The sequence below is a fragment of the Astatotilapia calliptera genome, chromosome 22, assembly GCF_900246225.1.
Source record: "Astatotilapia calliptera chromosome 22, fAstCal1.2, whole genome shotgun sequence".
NCBI lineage: Eukaryota > Metazoa > Chordata > Actinopteri > Cichliformes > Cichlidae > Astatotilapia > Astatotilapia calliptera.
Genome location: NC_039322.1, coordinates 23162572 through 23181422, shown reverse-complemented (window position 1 = coordinate 23181422; position 18851 = coordinate 23162572). Strand labels below are relative to the sequence as shown.

The following is an 18851-nucleotide window of genomic DNA, read 5'->3' as shown; positions in this document are numbered from 1 at the left end:
CAGGACCGTTCAGCAGCGAAGATAGGCTGCTGAATGGGCCCCTCGGACCCTCCAGCAAAGGCAGACGACTGGAAGGGCCCCTTGGACCCTCCAGTGGAGGCAGATGGCTGGACAGGCCCCTCAGACCTTCCAGCTGGAACGTAAACTGGCAGGTGAAGGGACCTCCTGAACAGGACAGAACCAGCAGGTGAAGGGACCTTCAGCAGGATCAGAACGGAACCAGCAGGCTGAGATACCTCTGGCAAACACAAAGCAGGCTGGAGCTGCGCAGGGCTTTTACTCTGCTCTGGCAACGACAGCAGGGTGCAGTCCTCAGCTGGCTTCTTAGCCTCCAGGGGTCCAGAGTCGGCTAAGGGTTGAAACTCAGTCTCTGGGGAAGCCCTGGAGAGAGTTACTGTCTCCAAGCAGGCCACCTTTTGAGGAACGAAATAGTCTTAACAGGTTTGTCTCTCTGCTTTGAATTAGTGGTTGCAAAACAGTCCTTTACGGATTGTATTGACATAATTTGCTGTACAGGAGGAGCAGATGAAGGTGATCGCTGAATAGGTGGTGGAGTAAATAGCCGAACTGATGGCTGAGCTAATGCATGACCTGCAACCTGAGCAGGTAACTGAGCAAGAAACTGAACAGGCCATGTTTCTGACGTCACTACAGCATTTCCGCCTGCTGTATTGTGGAGAAATCTACTCAAGGCTTTATTTATTTTCTAATGTGTGCCTCCTCAACTTTTCTGTCCTCTTTCCTCCAGCCTGTGATCCAGAAAGGCTATGCCATTTTTAAGGATGCTTTAATTCCTAAAACAAATGTGGGAATTGCCAGAGGAGAAATTATTGAGAATACTACGCTGTTTCCTTTGCGAAATCGTTTTATCTTTGAAAAGAAGTGTGGCACACACGGAAAACAATTTGTTCCCGCTGAATATAAAACCTCACTGCCCTCTGCTGCTGGATTCTCTTTTTTCACCATGTGGACTCAGCCTAGAGAGAAAACAGAAAACACGGTGACCTGTGTGTGTGCGTGTGTGTGTGTGTGTGTGTGCGTGCGTGTGTGTTGGTGTAAAGACAAGGTGAGTCTTGTTTCCATTGAAAATCTTCATAGTGTAAGTGATCTGTCAAGTTTAAAAAATGGAAACTCACTGCAAGGACAGAACAGTCATATTGAGGCCAGAGTTCAGAGAAGAACAGCTTGACACATTTGATCTGAGAGGAACAGCAACTAATGTAACCACACGTTACAACCAAGGTTTGCAGAAGATCGTCTTTGAACTCCCCAACACGCCCAGCCTTGAAGTTGAATTCATTTCATTTAAAATTTCCTCTTTATTTATGTACAAAAAACATACAGATCCAGCATCCCAAGCAGCTGGCCTCCTGCTAGGAAGGACACTGTTGGAGTGAGACTTTTAAAGGCATCTTCGACTGAGCTAACTTTTCCTGCTGTCTGCGCTGCTCTGCAGTGACTTTGTCACATTTGTTATTTGAGACACCCACCTTACATTCATCCTGCACCTGTGCAGTCTTGACAGAAGGGGACATTAAATGAAAATGTTCTTGTTTTTACGATTACTGCTGAGATGTCCCTTTTGATGTGATTAAAGAAATAATGTGGTACATGTTCTAATGTGAAATATCAACCTGTCACCCACAATTCATACTCACAATACATCAGGAAGTCTGTCTACAGACACAAACAAACTTCTACGTGTGTGTTTGTGTGTGTGTTTTCTTTCTTTCTTAATGGGAGAGCCAGCTTAAGTCCTATGGGGAAAAAAAGGATCACAAAAAGTCATTTCCATTATTTTCCAGTAGCTGTGTCTGCAGAGTGCACAGGAAAGGTTATCTGTGCAGTTATACAAGCAGTTTATAAATGTAAACTATGCTCAACCACTTCACTGTTGGAGAAAAGCTTTTTTAAAAAGACATAGTCGAGTCACATAGCAGCTTACAGGTGTGGCTATTCAGTGACATAAGCACATTCACTTCAGTTCAACTTTATTTATATAGCACCAAATCACAACAGTTGCCTCAAGGGGCTTTATACTGTGAGGTAAAGAGGTGCAATAACACAGAGAAAACAATCAACCCCAACAATCAGACAACACAGTCCCTTTCACTATGTGGTGCCGTTTGTAAAGTGAAACACGCTGAAATTAACGGCAACATTTCTCCACATTTAGCTCAAATCTTTACAAAAACATGTTTTTTTCGAGTCATTTTTTACAACAATTAGTAAAATATTTGTAACTTTTTATATTTAAAACACAATTTTAAATGTTAAATCTACATGTTCTCTGTCAGCACTCTCACTCTAACCCAACAGAGCTTTGGATTAACTGATGGCTGTTCTGGAAACTTTTAGAACAACCTGATGATAATGTATTACTCATTATGTTTATTTGGGGTTTAATGCAACTGCAATTAAAACATTTATGATCGTAGTAATTAAACCAGCAGCCTGTGGTTTACTTGGGCATGCTAACCTCTGTGCTTTGTCCTACTTTACTCTGCCTACAGTTGCATTGCAGGTTAGAACAAGCCTTGAAACATGTGTGAACTTGTGGCTAAAGATAAATATCAGTACACACAAAACTTCTAAATACTTTGCTGCCATCTCAGCATACTGACACAAACATATGGGCAGAAATCTGTGCCATCAGACACTGAATTTGAATAAGTTAAATTTGAATTTGAATTGCTCGGATTGAATGTGAATTGTAACTTGAATAAATGCTTTTAAAAACTGAATATGAATTAGCCTAATTTGAAATTCAATTTATTGGTTTGAAAATGATCATCACTGAACTGAAATTGAATTTTACAGTTTGAAAATGAATGTATGTATTGCATATATAAGAACAAGCGTCATGTTAACAAATGATAGCTGTACAGTAACTTTTATGCTTATTGTAGCTGTTAGCTAAAAACGCTAATTTAGCGTAGTTTGCCCTTAATTCAGCTTTGACAAACAAATATGGTCGACTGTTTCTAGTAGAATTCCAAAGTTGTCATCTTGTACCCTGTCAGAGCCCTGTATGGTTACAGAGACCCCTACAGTAGGGAAACATCAAAACGGTGTCCAAACCTTTGTATTTTAACTTTATTTATGTCTTACACAGCATCCCTTATACATGTAATACATTTATTACCAACCTGAGAGTTTATCCGCTGGTCAATCGACATGATGAATGACTTCTGAAGTCTTAATTCAGCTCAAGACACTGTAGATTCCCGTCAGTAACACTTTCGGTCCGCTAGTAAAACGTAGTTCTATTAATCTGCGCTCGATTACTCTTGAACCAGAACCAGATGTAAGTCCCCAAAAAACTGAATTTTGGAACTGAAATTGAATTGTAGAACTGAAACTGAATGGTGAGAAGTGAATCTGAAATTATTCGAGAGCTAAATTTTTAAACGATAAAATACAATTACAAAGCAAATGAATTCATTTTCAAACTATAAAATTCAATTTTAGTTCAAATTAGGCTAATTCATATTCAGTTTTTAAAAGCATTTATTCAAGTTACAATTCACGTTAAATCCGAGCAATTCAAATTCGAATTTAACTTATTCAAATTCATTTTCTGATGGCACAGATTTCTCTCATACAAACACAGACCACATGATTGTTGCAATGTCACTTCATGAAAAAGCCTCACTAAAACAAAAGTGGGAGGAGTCATGAGCGAGTATCGCAGTCATGTACAAGTTATGAATTTAGTTTAAGCTGTGTACTAGAATACATTGAGTTTACATTCTTAAATACAGGAACTCTCTTATAACCTTATGAGTAGTTTTGCTTGATATTCCAAAAATAAAAGTAAAATATTGGGATTTTTTTTTTCAAAATACTTCAAAAAAACTTTTCTTTTCTAAACACCAAACACAAAAACATAACGTTCCGTTATTAATGAATGTTCGGAGTGAAAGGGAGAACAAACATGCACGAGGGTGATTGATGCATGCGGAACAGGTTGTAATTCAACATGACAAAACCAACAGCATTTAAAGAGAGAGAGAGAGAGAGAGAGAGAGAGAAAGCATTTGTCATTCTGTACATGCTGCCTTTGTTATTTTTGTAATACCGATTTATTATCAAACCGGATTCACTACTGTTCTTTGCATGCACGAACAAACTGCCCTTTGAAACGGACTTAAAATGCCGACATAGCAACTGCAGTAATGTAGGCGCACACACAGTTTGCGTCATTGCCTTACTGATACAATGATACTCACAGCAGCTAAGGTGCCCGCTGCAAAGAGGTCAAAGATTCAGAGAAGCAAACTGCCGAGTATGCACCAACAGTTTAATCAGTCATACACATTTTATTTTATTTGCATTACGGTCCTATTAGATGCATTCAGTGTAATTGTGATTTATCGGTCATGTCAGAACTGTGTGCAGATTTGAATACAAAGTGCTGTATCACCGTGAGTTTCACTTCTCAGAGCGTCGTTCACCAGCAACAGCAGGAGCAAAACAACGAACTACTGCAGAAATCGTTGAATTATTGATATGCAACAGTTATTAGCGATAAAATGTTTAACTGCAAAAAGCTGCAAGAGCCCTAACCACACGGGCGCATAGCAGTAACACTCTAACTTCCACTATATCCTTCTTTAAACACTGTTTCCGTGTGGCTTCGTTGTCTTTTATTGTGTCTTAGAAAAATGTTCCACCCGTTAATGTTAAGGGTTTTTTTTTTTTTTTTTTTTTTTTTCCTGACTCGCTGGAGTTTTTTCATGTTTCCTCTTTCCCATGTACCCTCACATTCTTTGGCCGCCTTCGGATCAAAGAGTTTCTATAAAAAGCAAGAGAAGTCACCTCTCCTCCACACGTCTTTTGTAGTACTTGTGGCTGCATTCTATTTTAAAGACACTGAAATGGTTACTAAATCTCACTTTATTTTGTTTTTTGAATACACATCTTAAATATTCATCAGGATCAGGTTGACGTCATGTCGTGTTTAACATTTACGGGCATTAGCTATCTTGGTGTGACAGCTCTTTGGCTGGAGCACAGAAATGGGATGGGGCTTTGTTCCAGGAAACCTGACATAGAGGACTGGAGCTATAAAGCCAGCCTTTTCATCGACTGCAGCTCCAGTCTTCAACCTTCCTCAACTTCAGCTGTTAGGTTAAGCGCTTCACTCTGAAATCATGGCCAAGGACATGACTCTGCTGTGGGGCTCCGGATCTCCTCCCTGCTGGAGGATAATGATCGCTCTGGAGGAGAAGAACCTGCAAGGATACAACCAAAAACTGCTCTCCTTTGAGAAGGGGGAGCACAAGTCAAAGGAAGTCATGGACATTAACCCCAGGGGTCAGGTAGGTTCATATCACACTATGTAAACACTCTCATATCTGAAATCAGCATTTGTCTTCCTGAAATGGAGTAAATGGAGTATTCACTTGGCATTCACAAATAAGAAGACTTGAACCAAACAAAGTGTTTATGGTTTTCCTTGCACTGTCTCTTAAAGCTTCCTGCCTTCAAATGTGGGGACAAAATCATCAATGAGTCCTGCGGTGTATGCTTCTTCTTAGAGGTGAGAACTCTGAATCTGGCCCTACTTGAAATGCTATGTTGCCATGGAGTTCCTAGGTAGCAGAGCTGCTTGTGATTATATTTTTAACAGTGCGTTGTAAAAACAGACACACTATACCACAGATGTAAAGAACGAGAGCTTCTTGCTGTTTTTTTTCCCCCAACAGTCCAAGTACAAGTCACAGGGAACCAAGCTGATCCCCGACTGCGATGCGGAACAAGCATTGATGTTCCAGCGTGTGTTTGAGGTTAACACATTCGGAGACAAAATGGGTATGTTAGTTCGGAGATGCAGAATATGTCTCAGTGTTGTTTTGCCGTGCAGTGACATAACTGTTGAAACCTGAACTTCCTTCATCACAGTGTGTGTACCCCAAACAACATTAGAACCACAGGGATTTAGTGAGTCTGTAAAGGATATATCAAGGCTGCTAAATCTCTTTCTGTGTGACCTGGCTGATGTTGCCATTCAGAGGTCTGTGCTCTGGGATTTTGAACTGCTGTACTTGGCAACACCACACTAACAACTGTCACTTGTCTTCAGCAACCAACCCTCCTCAGCTTCCCCTTGAGACCTTTAGTTGTTCAAAACACACTGCAGACACTAATGATCTGTGCATTCACATAATTAAGCCATAAGAAATCCCTTAGTCCATTTCTCTGGTGAGCAACTCTCATAACAGACACTGATGTTAACAGGTCACATGTTAATCCCACCAGTGATCACATGCTCAGACTAGCTTTGCATGTAAAGTCACTTGTTTGTCATGCGATTTGGTACTCGTAAAATTCCCTGCTGGTGTGTGGGTAGATTTTATTTAGGTTTTGTAGAGATACACTTTAATAATTATATGTCAGGTTTTGTTGGTTTATTTTTTTTGTGTGTTATATTTTTCTAGGAAATGTTATCTACTACAACTGGAAGGTCCCAGAGGGAGAGAGACACGACTCTGCCATTAAGAGAAACAAAGAAGCTCTGACCGCTGAGGTCAAGCTTTGGGAGGGATACCTGCAGAAGGTATGTGAATGACGTGTATGCCTACAGTCTGTCGTGCTAAACTAAAACTCAGAATATTTCTACCAGTTTTTTCTAAAACAATTTTTAAAAATGAGGTAAAATAGCAAAAGGTTTTGAAATGGTGTGCATTAACAGCATTAACACTACTATCCTGGTCAGCAAGCTGTAAAAGAACAATTTAGCTCTTCAGACTTTAGCCCTTAAGGGTGTTACACAAAATTCTATGTGTTAATTATTGATCTTTAGACATCCATGTAGTTCTACTTGAACAAGGCCATGCTGGTAGTTTGAATCAGTCTGCAGTGCTAATCTTCATGTCTGTAGAATAAAGCAAGCCTTATTCATCAAAGTCAATCTTGCCTTGGTTTTTAAGGAAACATAATCAATGCAGAACATTTATTAAGCCAGGCTATAACCCCCTGTGATGGCTATTTTTCTATTTTTATTTTACTTAGTGTGCTTTCTAGCTTTTTTTCCAATTTTTTTCTTACATAACTACTTCTCCTTTTCTTTTTAGACATCAGGCGGTTTCCTGGCAGGAAAGAACTTTTCCCTGGCCGATGTGATTGTTTTTCCAGCCATTGCTTATCTCTACCGCTTTGGGTAAGTGGACTAAATGACCAGAAACATCTCTTAGCAGCCTGGCTAGATGATTGGATGTAATAAAAATAGCAATGAACTCACTCCAGCTTTTTTCTTTCCTGCAGGCTTTCTGAAGAGCGGTACCCAAAACTGACAGAATACTATAAAAATCTGATGAACAGACCCAGCATCAAAGCCACCTGGCCTCCTACTTGGAAGGAGACACCAGGACAGGACATACTTAAAGACATCTGAGATTCAGATGCTCTTTGGTTAACCAGCTAACGTTTCCTGTTGTGTTTTTCATGTATTTCCAGTTGTTGTACTGCTCTATCCTTTCATATTTTTTAACATCATTTGTTTCTGAAACTGTCTGATTCTCATTGTGATGTGAACAAACAGCAATAAAAAAAGTTTCAGTTTTGTCTGCTTTATTAATATCATATTATTGACCACAAAAGACCTATTAGAGTTTATTTTAGGTTTTCACACCTTTCACTGCAGATTTTATGTTTGGATGCACTTTTCAAGAAAACTGACATGATCCTTCCTGCAACTTCTGTAGAGAAAGAGAGACAGCTCACTAGACTCAGCTAAATAATTGTTTCTGAACAATTTTTATTCAGATTGTAAATATTTCTTTTCATAATGGACTCAAGCAAAGAACAAGCAAAGATCTCAAATTAAGAGCAACTTGATTTATTGGGTTCACCATGGGGATTTTGCTAAAGAGACTATTTACTGGGAGAGTGAGTATTTTCTCCAGGTTTGGTTATAGACTATCAATTCTATCAAGGTGTAGTTCAGAAAATTCAGGGCCCATAAATACTCGGTTGACCTAAAAGGGAGTTGTTTCCTTTTCCTCTTTTTAATGTGTCTCTTATGAGCCAGCAAGTTTCAAACCAGGTACAGAGGAGACCCCCATCACAAATTATGGCATTTGAGTTCCAAAACATTTAGAGCCATTTACAGATGTGCATCTTTCGGACTTGGTTAAAGAGGGATGTGATCACTAAAACTGTGTGAAATGTCTTATCCACTGCCCTGTTTGTCTGGGAGGTTGGAGTGGTTTCACCTGTTGAACCGGTTTTAAAACCTTTTCCCCTGAACAATGTTTGTTTTCCCCAAACAAGAAGGAGCTCATGAGCTTTCTGTGTTTTTTGGGGTGTTGCCATAATGGCGAGTATTCTTCACACGCTGAGGCTGATTATGGGGTTCCACAGGGTTCTATGCCAGGACCATTTCTATTCCTATTATCCAGGCTTCATTTAGGCACTATTGTCAGATGGCATAATATACATTTTACCAGCTTTATTTACCTATGAAGCCATACGATGCAGTCCAGTTAGTTAGTTAAACTCCAAGAATGTTTTGAAGACATTAGCTGGGACTACAATAAGAGAACATATATCTATTCCGTCAGCTTCTCTTGGTTTTCTGTTAAATTGAGAATGAATTTTAAAATCCTTTAACTTACATAAAAGGTCTTAGATAGTCACGTATCATTTCATAGTTTCATACTATCCCAACATAACATTTTTTTCAGACTCCTGGTTTACTTGTCATTCCTACAGTATGCAAAAGTAGAACGGGTGGCAGCACCTTCAGCTTTCAGGGCCCTGCTCTGGAACCAGCTCCCAGTTTGCATTGGCTGTCACTGTTTGGTTGCTGTCATAGAACTGAAGGCTAAAATCAAATATGAGTGGTCATCTTGTCAGCGTGCTTTTGACACTGTTAAAGCTATCTGGTTTCTCCTATTGTCCCAGGACCATGGTGACTGAAAGTGATACAGGGGCAGGTCTGAAAGTGATACAGGGGCAGGTGGTGGCTTGCTTCAACTGTCACCCAAACCATAGATTCGTATATCAAGAAAACGTTGTGGCCCATGCTTCAATTAGAGCATGCTGTTCTTGAGTTCATACTCTTGGTTTTGTATGTTGCCTTCTACGTCCCCCCCCCCCCCCCCAGTTACTTCAGAAAATACCAACACAATATCATCTAAACTCTAAGTTTGTGTTCATGGTAGCTGTACATAAAGCTGGCTGTGCTTTTGAGAGAAGGACATTGCATGTTAGTTTTTATATTTTACACAAGAGAGTTTCAAAGACAAAAGCAGTTAAACTTTGATTAGAAAAGTCTAGATTTGTCAGTCAGTGCTTTTTAAAGTGCTCTACACTATTACTGATGCAAATGGTTTGAAAGGAAAGGAAAGAATAAACAGGCAAAACTGCGTCTTTCTGGACTTTCTGGACTTCCTAGAGTTCAGCTTTGGAGTTTTGATGGAGTGGTGGAGGCTATTTTTTTAAACACCATACCTATGTTTCCCTCCAGTGTTCATCATCATCTCGTATATCGTCTGGGTAGATTGACTGATTGATTGAGTGATTAGCTGATTGATAACATAAATTTCTTGTTCTGTCTAACATATAAGTGTCACATTAAATTCAGTTGATCTGACATAAACATACGTTTTAAATCTAAAGAACGTTTGAAGAATTTTTATCAAGTGCACTTCCACCTTTTTGTGTTGAGAAACATCACATGGAAATTATTTGAGTATTACAAGTAATTTTAAGTGACACTATTAGAGTTACATTTTAAGTTTGATAAAGTTTAGTTTCAGCCAAATAATTGGTTTCATTTTTTCAGTTACATTCCATTTAAACTTTGTCATTTAAATGGATATAATGGGTTAGCATGGGTTATCATTTATTTTATTTATTTATTTTTTGCCTGTCCCATATGGTTTTTTAGCCGTCAGAATTGATGTCTGAAAGGCAACAAAGATACCTAATGGATTTACTTTGCCAAGTGGATCATCACGGCCTTGCTGTTTTGGTCCATTTGATCGACCTTTGCTGTTATTATTTATTTTATTTTATTTTATTTTATTTTCAGTTGTCACAGATGGGACAGACATGACTGGGGGATAGGAAAGGGAGAAAGAAAGATGAAGGAACAAAACACAGAGGGGAAGAGGGACAGTGAGAAAGGGCACTTAAAAAGAAAAAAAATCTCACGGATCACCTGTTGAGAGAAAGAAAAGAGAAAAAGAGAAAACAAGTAAAAAGAGGGAGCAACATAATAAACACAGCACTATCGCATTAATCTAGCTAACAGTAAATAACAGTAAATACTAAATATTGAATGTTGTTATGCAGCACGCAGGACCGACAGCGCACAATGTGCTTTGAGGTAGCAGCCAAGAAAGGTGTCGTTTGTGTCTGTGTACACCTGTGTGCACACCTGTGTGTATCAGCGTGCTTGTATTCAAAAGGTTTCTCCACGTAATGATCTGCTAGATGGTCTGGGGAGCCATAGCCCCGTCCCCCAGGGCATGAAGCAGGTATGGAGGAGACTTAGGCCCCAGACATCCAGAGGCCCCAGAGTGCGAGAGCCCAAGGAGGACCACCAGGGGGGCAACTGTGCCACCCTCCTGGGAAGAGCTGAGGAGAGTCCCAAACGAGAGGTCACCCAGCAGCCACTGAGCAGAAGCCAGAAGGGGCTGCAGTGGTGTGCCCGCAGGCTCTGCCCGCAGCGAGCTGTGCCAAAGCCACAGGCCCAGAGGCCGAAGGCCTGAGGGCCCCCCACATCCCCGAAGAGGCCCGACCGAGCCACGGGCGCCACCAACACACTGACACCTGAGGCCATTGGCCACCAGCAGGGAGTGTGGTGAGGGGAGATAGTCCTGAGATGTTGCCAGAGAGGTGGAGTCTGAGATCCGACCTGACATATAGAAACAGACAAACAGGCACACGCAGACACAAACGTGCATTCCTACCCTTATGCACACATATACAAATACTCAGCACTCACACAACGTAAAGACAGACACAAATGGACATTGTACACACAATCACGCTCCCCAAACATACTCTCTACCTCAGGTCCAGGTCCAGATGCTACCCTTTCCCCCGGGGTGGAGACAAGCAGGCCGCCCCCTGCATCCCAGATCCCAATTGGAGGCCAACACCTCCGTCCAGCCCCTCTGCCCCGATGGCTAACAGAGAACGGGGTGTGGGAAGACCCCATACCTCCCTCCGTCCGCTCATGTGTAGTTTTGCCGCGTGTTGTTCTAGAGTGCATTTAAAACACGGGAGGGCATGGTGTTTCCTGCCAGAAAGCAGCAGGTGTCCGCATGGCCCCTCCCGAGAACTCTTAATGTCTACATGCATTGAGAGGTCGGCACTGGCGCCAGTGGGTTATCATTTGTACATAAAGGAAGGACACATGATCCCAATGTTTCCCTCTAACATGTCACTGCGGCAATTTCTATCTAAAAAGCCGTGGCAAGCAAATGTGAGTTTTCAAAATTCTAACCAAGGCAAGAAAGAAAGATGGGACCAACAGGAGGCAAACAATTACCATCAACAAACCAAAACACCAAACAAAGGATCAAATCCGCATGTAAAGTAAGTGGGAGCAACTTTCACTGACCACACCTGGAAGGCTACTACCAGCTGGCGCACTAGAAAACCACCAGTGACAGGATTAAATCATAAACCTGTTCAAAAATCTATTCTAAGATGTCGAATACAGATGGAAAAAAAAATAATGCAAAAAAAATTAATGTTGGTAAATTAATATCAAAGGAAGAGCTAATCAGCTGCAGATTAGCTGTGAGGTCACATTGATAACTTGCTGTGTTTCAGTTAGTGCACTGCATTCCTCTGCACAAAGCAGCCTTCCTCTCTTTTTAGCTTTTCTAAGCAGCTAGTCCTTTGTGTACACAAGCTGTTTTACTCATTCCAGATGTTCGACCCACTGTGTGTGGGGGATCAAAAAACAAAACAAAACAAAATTGGAATAATATCTTATCACTGTATGAGCCATGTTGCAATTGTAATTACATGTAGCCCTGAATATCAAAGAAAAACTGAGGAGCACTGTTACATTTGACAGCATTACACGGCAGTAGTTGGGCTTTAATGAAACAATTTATGATGCAGCTGTTCCACGCTCCCCAAGTGGCCTTCGTTCACATGCCAGGTAGGAAGGACTAAGAGCCAAGGAGAGAAGACAAGGAGACAAATCAAGTGTGTGCAAACTGAGAAATAGGAAAGGAGGTGAGACTGTGGTGCTCCAAGCTACTGAGTCAAAACTCTTTTAAATTCATTTTAGTGCTTTGTTGGTTATTCTGTTATACTCTTGTATGTCATTGTTTCCTGAGTGTTTCCTTTCTGATAATGTTATCAACTGTTATCAAACATAAAGATGTTTAAATTCTGACACGAAAAGGCAGAAAAACCTTAAACTGTGCAAGACACATAACAGCAAAACATGCAAGGTTTCTTGCGGGCAGGACTATGACATTAACCACCTATGTTAACATTTCTTTGTGTGGGAATCTCCAGACATAACACCAGTCTGTCTTTCTACAGTTGGAGTCCTTTGTATCGTTCAACAGGATTATATAATGATAAGAGTACATCATCACTGCCCTCTGCTGATGGATTCACTTCATTCATCGGGCACTGATCCTGTTAGTATCTGTGATTGCATTTCAGTTTGTGTGTTGTTTGTTCTCTGCATTTGGAAAAGTCAGTGTCTGAAAGTAAAGAGCAATAAACTAAATTCTGCAGTTTGCTACTTAAACATTCATACATGCTTTTCAGTATGAACCCAAAATCAGCCTGTACACATGGGAGGCCAGCTTCATTTATGGAATATGGCAACAACCAAAGCTAGACACAATAATCAAAGCACATGATAAATTTTCACTTTGGTAAATGCCAACATAAAATTATCTAAACTCTAGTTGTAGGGCAGGTTATTGACTGTGCCAGAGATTGGCTGTGCAAATAGATCCGATTGCAAAATTGCCCTTTGGATGGCTCAAAGGACCATTTTCTATTTGCACAGCCTTTTCGTTAAATGTAGTCGTGTTTGATGAGTTTCATTTCCTCTGATGTTAAACGTTAAAGATGATAACACATTTGATCTTCGTTGGTCTTCTCTCCCTCCTCAGCTCTTCTTTATGTCAAGGTATGATGCACTATGCAATATATTGTTATGACAGGGCTAAACGTATGCAACTACCTGTTCATGTACCATTATGCTTTTTTTGGCACTTTTGTGTGGTTAAATGTTTGTGATATATGAACAACGTCTTTGTACATGTAAATGTTTCCTTAAATATTTCCCTTTTCTGTTCTTCAGCATGTAATCCAAATATTCTGTTGAACATGGATTTCCCGGGAAATGACATAACATTTCTCTACTCCCCTGATGTTAACCACTGTCAGCTCCTGTGCACCCAGCACCCCTCTTGCCTCTTCTTTAGCTTTATTCGTGCTGATTGGACCCACGATGACAGGTATGACTGGCACAAATGAGTTGCAATATATACACGTACTTATCCAGGTCCATCTTGCAGTGGCAGGTTGTAAGGTGCAGCAGTCTAAGCAACACCACCAAAGTGTTCCCAAACAAGGCGACGAGTTCCTTCCAAATGACCTTTCTCTGCACCGTATCTCTAAAGTTGAGCTGAACTAATTTCTGCTTCTTGTATCTGTGATCTACTCCTGGTCCTGGGTGAGAGTGAGAAGTTAGATTGACAAAAATCAAAATCACCTTTGTGCTTGTTTCTCTTTCACCACAAAATTCAACAGACTGTGCTCTTCAGTTCCATGGCATATACTTTTTTGAGTGAGGAGGTTGATCCCCTTGAAGTTTGAACACACCATCCCTCCAGTCTGCCAATCCAGAGGCACTCTCCCCAACTTCCACGAGATGTTACAGAGCTGTCCCACACTGTATACCAGTATACTCACCCATGGTTACTGCCTCTCACTGATGGCAACTTAAGATTTCACAGAGTTCAGCCAAAAGTCTAAAGACCCATATCCAGCTATAGGAAGCACAGTATGTCATGTTATTTCAGGATCTGTTATATATGTGTTATATTGGTTTTACTATGGCTCCTTCCACTTGTCGGTCTCTGCAGGCACTTCTACTGCTACCTAAAGTCCACTCCCTCAGGAGAGCCCAGTGCTCAGACTCCAGTACAGGGTGTCACTTCTGGTTTTTCTCTAAAATCCTGCAGCCCAGGCCCACGTAGGCTTACAACCATTAATAAACCATTTTAAAAATTAAGCAATTCATGAAGTATGTTCACCTCCAGTTTACCTTTCTCTATGCATGTTTCTATTGTTTGAAACAGAACCTTGCCTGTCTGAGCTGTACCAAAACATGGACTTTATCGGGGGAGACTACAGGTCCTTGTTCACAGGTGACCACAAGGAGTGCCAGCGAGTGTGCACTCAGGACCCTGCGTGTCAGTTCTTCACTTTTGTAAAACAGAATTTCTCAAATAGTAAAGTCAGGTAAATTTGAGTTAGGATAGTGTATTTATTTTAAACATGTTTCCATATTTATTTATTGTTTAACCACAAAAGATTTGTCCTACACCTCTGCATTTCCCAAAGTTCATCTTATTGCATTTTATTGCGTCACATCTTGTTTTTTTAAACTGCATGTCCATGTTTGTCCATGATATTTTGCACTCTAACAGCAAAGGAGAATATGATTTCTTGTTCTGTTTAAGGTATAAGTGTTACCTAAAATTCAGTTGGACTGTACCAAGGACTCCTGTTATTGAAAGAAAAGCTGGTGTAACATCTGGATTCTCCCAAAAAACAAACCAAACTCAGCACTTTGACAAAGGTACATAGACCTAGTTGTAGCTTTCGGCCCACTTCCTGTTTGTTGCCTGTGTGTTTTCCTAATGTAAGTAAGTAAAATGTATTTATATGGGCCTTTTAAGACTAGAATCTATTACAAAGTGCTTCACATGGGAATATAAAAGCATATCAAACAAAACAAATGTCTTTCCTCTTTTGTATTCAGTATGTCAGAGAAAGCTTTTTCCAAACACTGACATCCCAGGAAGTGACATTGAGTCTCTGCCTGCTGCCTCTCCTGAACACTGTCAGACTCTGTGCTCAACTCATCCGCGCTGCACCTACTTCACTTATAACAGGTAGTTGTTTGTGTTTCAGACAACGTCTCATCTGAGAGTGAAACAAATATCTTATGTGTTTTTCTTTTTCTTTCATGTCTAACAGGCAGTGTAATAAAACTGTACTTAAGTGCAGAATTATAGCTCTACAGCTCTACATTATATGCAAACATTTAGACCCTCTTACACATTTTGATTTTAAGGCTTTTTGATTTTATTTGTTTGTTTTTTAGGAATACCTTTGTTTGTTACCTGAAGGAAAACACACATGAAATAGTCACCAGGGCAGATACAGGCACTTCAAGGCTACCACACCGTTCCTGTCAGCTTGACGACAGTGAGTAGCGCAAATCAACCTGTAATGCTCCGCATGAACGTGTTTGTGAGCGAACAGTTACTGAACAGCATATGTGTTGTGAAAAGTATTTGGCCCCTACCTGATTTCTCATTTTTCTGAATATTTCACAGTCTTACATGTTTTAGATCATCAAACAAATTTAAAAAGTAGACAAATAAATGTGGGTGAATACTGAATTATATCACTGTTACATAAATGTTCAATTTATTGGAACCTGGAACACCTTAAGAAACACTCAATCAGGCAGTTCCTGGAGGATGAAGTAATTGATTCCCCCACCTCTAGGGCATTATGGTTCAGTCCCACATTGTCAGGTTGCACTGGTCCAGATCCCGGACGAGATACCCCAGGACACCATCGACTGTCTCATAAGTATGATTAGACATGCATGCCCTGATGTGGTTAGGCCGCTTCAGAACAGGCTTAGGCATGCACGTCTAGGGGCCAAACAAACTACTAAGGAGGATTTTGAGGTCATACAAGTATAGATCTGACATCACTGAAATCTGATTTGTTTTGAAAGTGTTTCTTTAGCTTCAAACAAAACAGAAATATGTATGTGGGGTAATCGGGTTGTTAGTTTTTAACTGTTGCAAATCGGCAACGCCTGCCTCGAGAGGGTTAATGTAAAAATTAGTATTTCAGACATGATGACAAACCAAATCTATGTCATTTTCCTCTAATACAACATGTGGATGTGAGACAATCATCTTTTGGGCTTTGTTCTGTAAAGGTAGCCTAATATTGTTAAAGACACTGTAATTATGCACAGGAATATTTTATGTGTCCATCCCTTCAGCACAGTGACATGTGTTTCTGCTAACAGACTGGGCCAGAGTGGCTTATGAAGGAGTAGATTTCAGTGGTTCTGACATTCGCTATGAGTTGATGGATGATGCAGACACATGCCAGAAGACATGCACTGAGGACCCTCACTGCCAGTTCTACACCTACGTTGATGAAACCTTCTTTGATCGCAGTTATCGGTGAAGTATTACGAATACTTCTGTGCACACTTTAAACTAGTAATTCACGTCGCACCCAGAAACCACGTCACATTTATTAATCTGTTGTATTCACACTTTTTGTAATCTGATGACAACTATATCTCCAGTCTCTAATTTAAACTGTTGGGTTTTGTACTGTAGGCGTCGCTGCTACCTGAAGTGTGTCATCACCATCCCTGCTCCTCCCAAAGTCATCAAAGTCACCAATGTTGTGTCGGGTTTCTCCCTTAAAAACTGCCCATAGACTCAGGGATCTACTTGTAACATGTGTGAAATTAAGTTTGAAGACTTCACAGCTCTCAGTGGGATTTTTGTGGAACCTAAATAAATCATTTCAAACATGAGCTGTCTGTCTGACATGTTTATTAAACAAATATGTCCACTTTAGTCTCATCTGACCAAAAGGAAAATGTTCCAGAAATTTTTGTTTGTTTAGATGCAACACAGCTAACCTAACCTAAAATGTGCTGCTATGTTCTTTTTAGCCACTTGTTCAGTTTTTTGTGATTGTGCTGACATGAACTTTAACATTTAAAATGTTAACTGAGGCCTTTGCAATCTATAAATGAACTCTTGGGTTTTATGTTTTGTTTGGGTTTTCTCAAAGGATTGCACGTTCTGTGTTTAGGGCGAATTTGCTGGAATCTCTGCTCCTGGGAGGATTATGGTTTTGTATTAACACACATGTACATGCTCCAGCCCCAACAAGCTCCCAAAACTTCTGCCCGGGTAATTAGTTGCCACACAAGACACAATAAAAGGGGTTCTTACAGCAGTTTAATGACATACAGAGAACATTCAGAAAGGAGAAAAAAGCAAAAACATACTATGGAAAATATGTACAGGACATTTGGCAGTGGCTCTGGCTACAAAAGAAACGAGAAAACAAAGGAGAAACAAAGCAAATTAATGCCAAGCCCAGACCACCAAATCATAATGGGATATCTCTACACATGTGAGGACATGGCAGTCTCTAGCCACATGATCTCTAACACCAACAGCTACATAAACATATACACCGGCCTCTTTAAAATATTGCCTGAAAATTGCAGAGCAAGCCCACCTCCAGCTTAAATAAACATGACACAAACCATAGACCAAGATGGCAAAATTTGTAAAGAATAACCACTCCTCTTTGCAATGCTTCCACCTTGTGGCGGATGTTTGTAACCTCAAGTGAATACTTTACACCATGGACGAAGAAAGAACATGTTTATCGGCATCCTAACATCTCAAGAGAAACTTTGTAGTCCAGACGGGACTCAGCGTTAACAGCGTTAACAGTCAAATGCTCCCAGATACACACATTTCTCTGTGTTCTAGTAAATGTACCCGTCTTGTTTTAAATTTGGAGGACTTTCTTCTAAACATCAGGAGTTGAACCACTTTGCAGTAACAGGTGTAATGGAAACTGCTGTCGGGGCTACAGCACTATGTTCACATAAAATCAGCTAAAATTGTGGTTTTAAAGTTCATGCAACAAATATAATGTCCACTATCCTGAACAAACAGTGACGTGAACAGAGAATATACGTGCAAGGTGGCAATTCTGGATGAACATTGTTTTAATGAATTTTAACTGTTTACAAATGTTTGTTGTTATATGTTTATAAATGATCAATTTTTGCATTGTGCAGTTTATTTGTTTTATTACATTTTGATAGAAGGAAATGAATCTTTGTCCCTACATGTTCTTCCTTTGCTTTTGCACCTTTGTAGTTTTGACAGCAGAGGTCACTAAATTAACTGCATAAACCACTGGTGCTCATACTGTGTTCAGTATAGACTTTGGACATTTACTTGCCAGTGGATGTGCTAATCACTTTAATTTTCAGTGATCTTTTTAACGTTAGATTTATATGCTAGCACTACCATTATCTAATAAGTAAACCCTATTGGGTAAAAGTGTTATACAACGTCTGGGGATCCGAATGCTTCTTTAAACCTTTAAAACATGGGCCTGAGAACAGTACGATGGTGCAGTGGTTTGAGGGTTAGGGTTAGCCTGGAAAAAGACTGTATAGTAAGGATGGACATGGCTATTACATTATCAGCTGGTTTGTAGTCGGTCCGCTTGTCAGTTTGATTTTCCTTCAAAAAATAAAGAACTGATGGCTTTTTCATTTTCTGTTCATTAGATAAATTTAAAGTTGAGTTTTTGGGGCCTTTTGTTTATAGTATTTGTCCGTCATTAGCTGACAGGCAGTTATTCACCCCAGATAAATTAGATGTGGGGTGAGACAGGAGGAATTTATCACTTGGAGTTCATGATAATCAGATTTATTTGATTTCAATGAGTGCAACAGCTGCCCCACAAAATCCTTAAGAAGTAACAATGGGCTGGGGTCGCCTAAGCTAATGTTAGCCACATATATTTAGTTA

The 18851-nt window shown here is 40.2% G+C and overlaps 2 protein-coding genes and 1 long non-coding RNA gene across 3 annotated transcripts; all 3 read left to right on the top strand.

Annotated features, from left to right (window-relative positions):
- The first annotated feature begins 5054 nt into the window (after nt 1-5054).
- On the top strand, nt 5055-7578 carry LOC113014797 (glutathione S-transferase A-like). The gene is made up of 6 exons (XM_026156530.1): nt 5055-5324; nt 5480-5545; nt 5712-5817; nt 6444-6562; nt 7080-7165; nt 7270-7578. Exons 1-6 carry the CDS (start codon nt 5157-5159, stop codon nt 7397-7399), a joined length of 675 nt encoding a protein of 224 aa, XP_026012315.1. The 5' UTR covers nt 5055-5156; the 3' UTR covers nt 7400-7578.
- Nucleotides 7579-11379: 3801 nt separating this feature from the next.
- Nucleotides 11380-12629, top strand: LOC113014278 (uncharacterized). The gene is made up of 3 exons (XR_003270948.1): nt 11380-11556; nt 12094-12210; nt 12526-12629. It is a non-coding gene; the product is annotated as an uncharacterized LOC113014278 (long non-coding RNA).
- A 386-nt stretch (nt 12630-13015) lies between these two features.
- Nucleotides 13016-16813, top strand: LOC113014558 (coagulation factor XI-like). The gene is made up of 9 exons (XM_026156173.1): nt 13016-13129; nt 13304-13460; nt 14091-14200; nt 14307-14469; nt 14691-14809; nt 14993-15125; nt 15338-15441; nt 16289-16448; nt 16611-16813. Exons 1-9 carry the CDS (start codon nt 13069-13071, stop codon nt 16711-16713), a joined length of 1110 nt encoding a protein of 369 aa, XP_026011958.1. The 5' UTR covers nt 13016-13068; the 3' UTR covers nt 16714-16813.
- The last annotated feature ends 2038 nt before the right edge of the window (nt 16814-18851 follow it).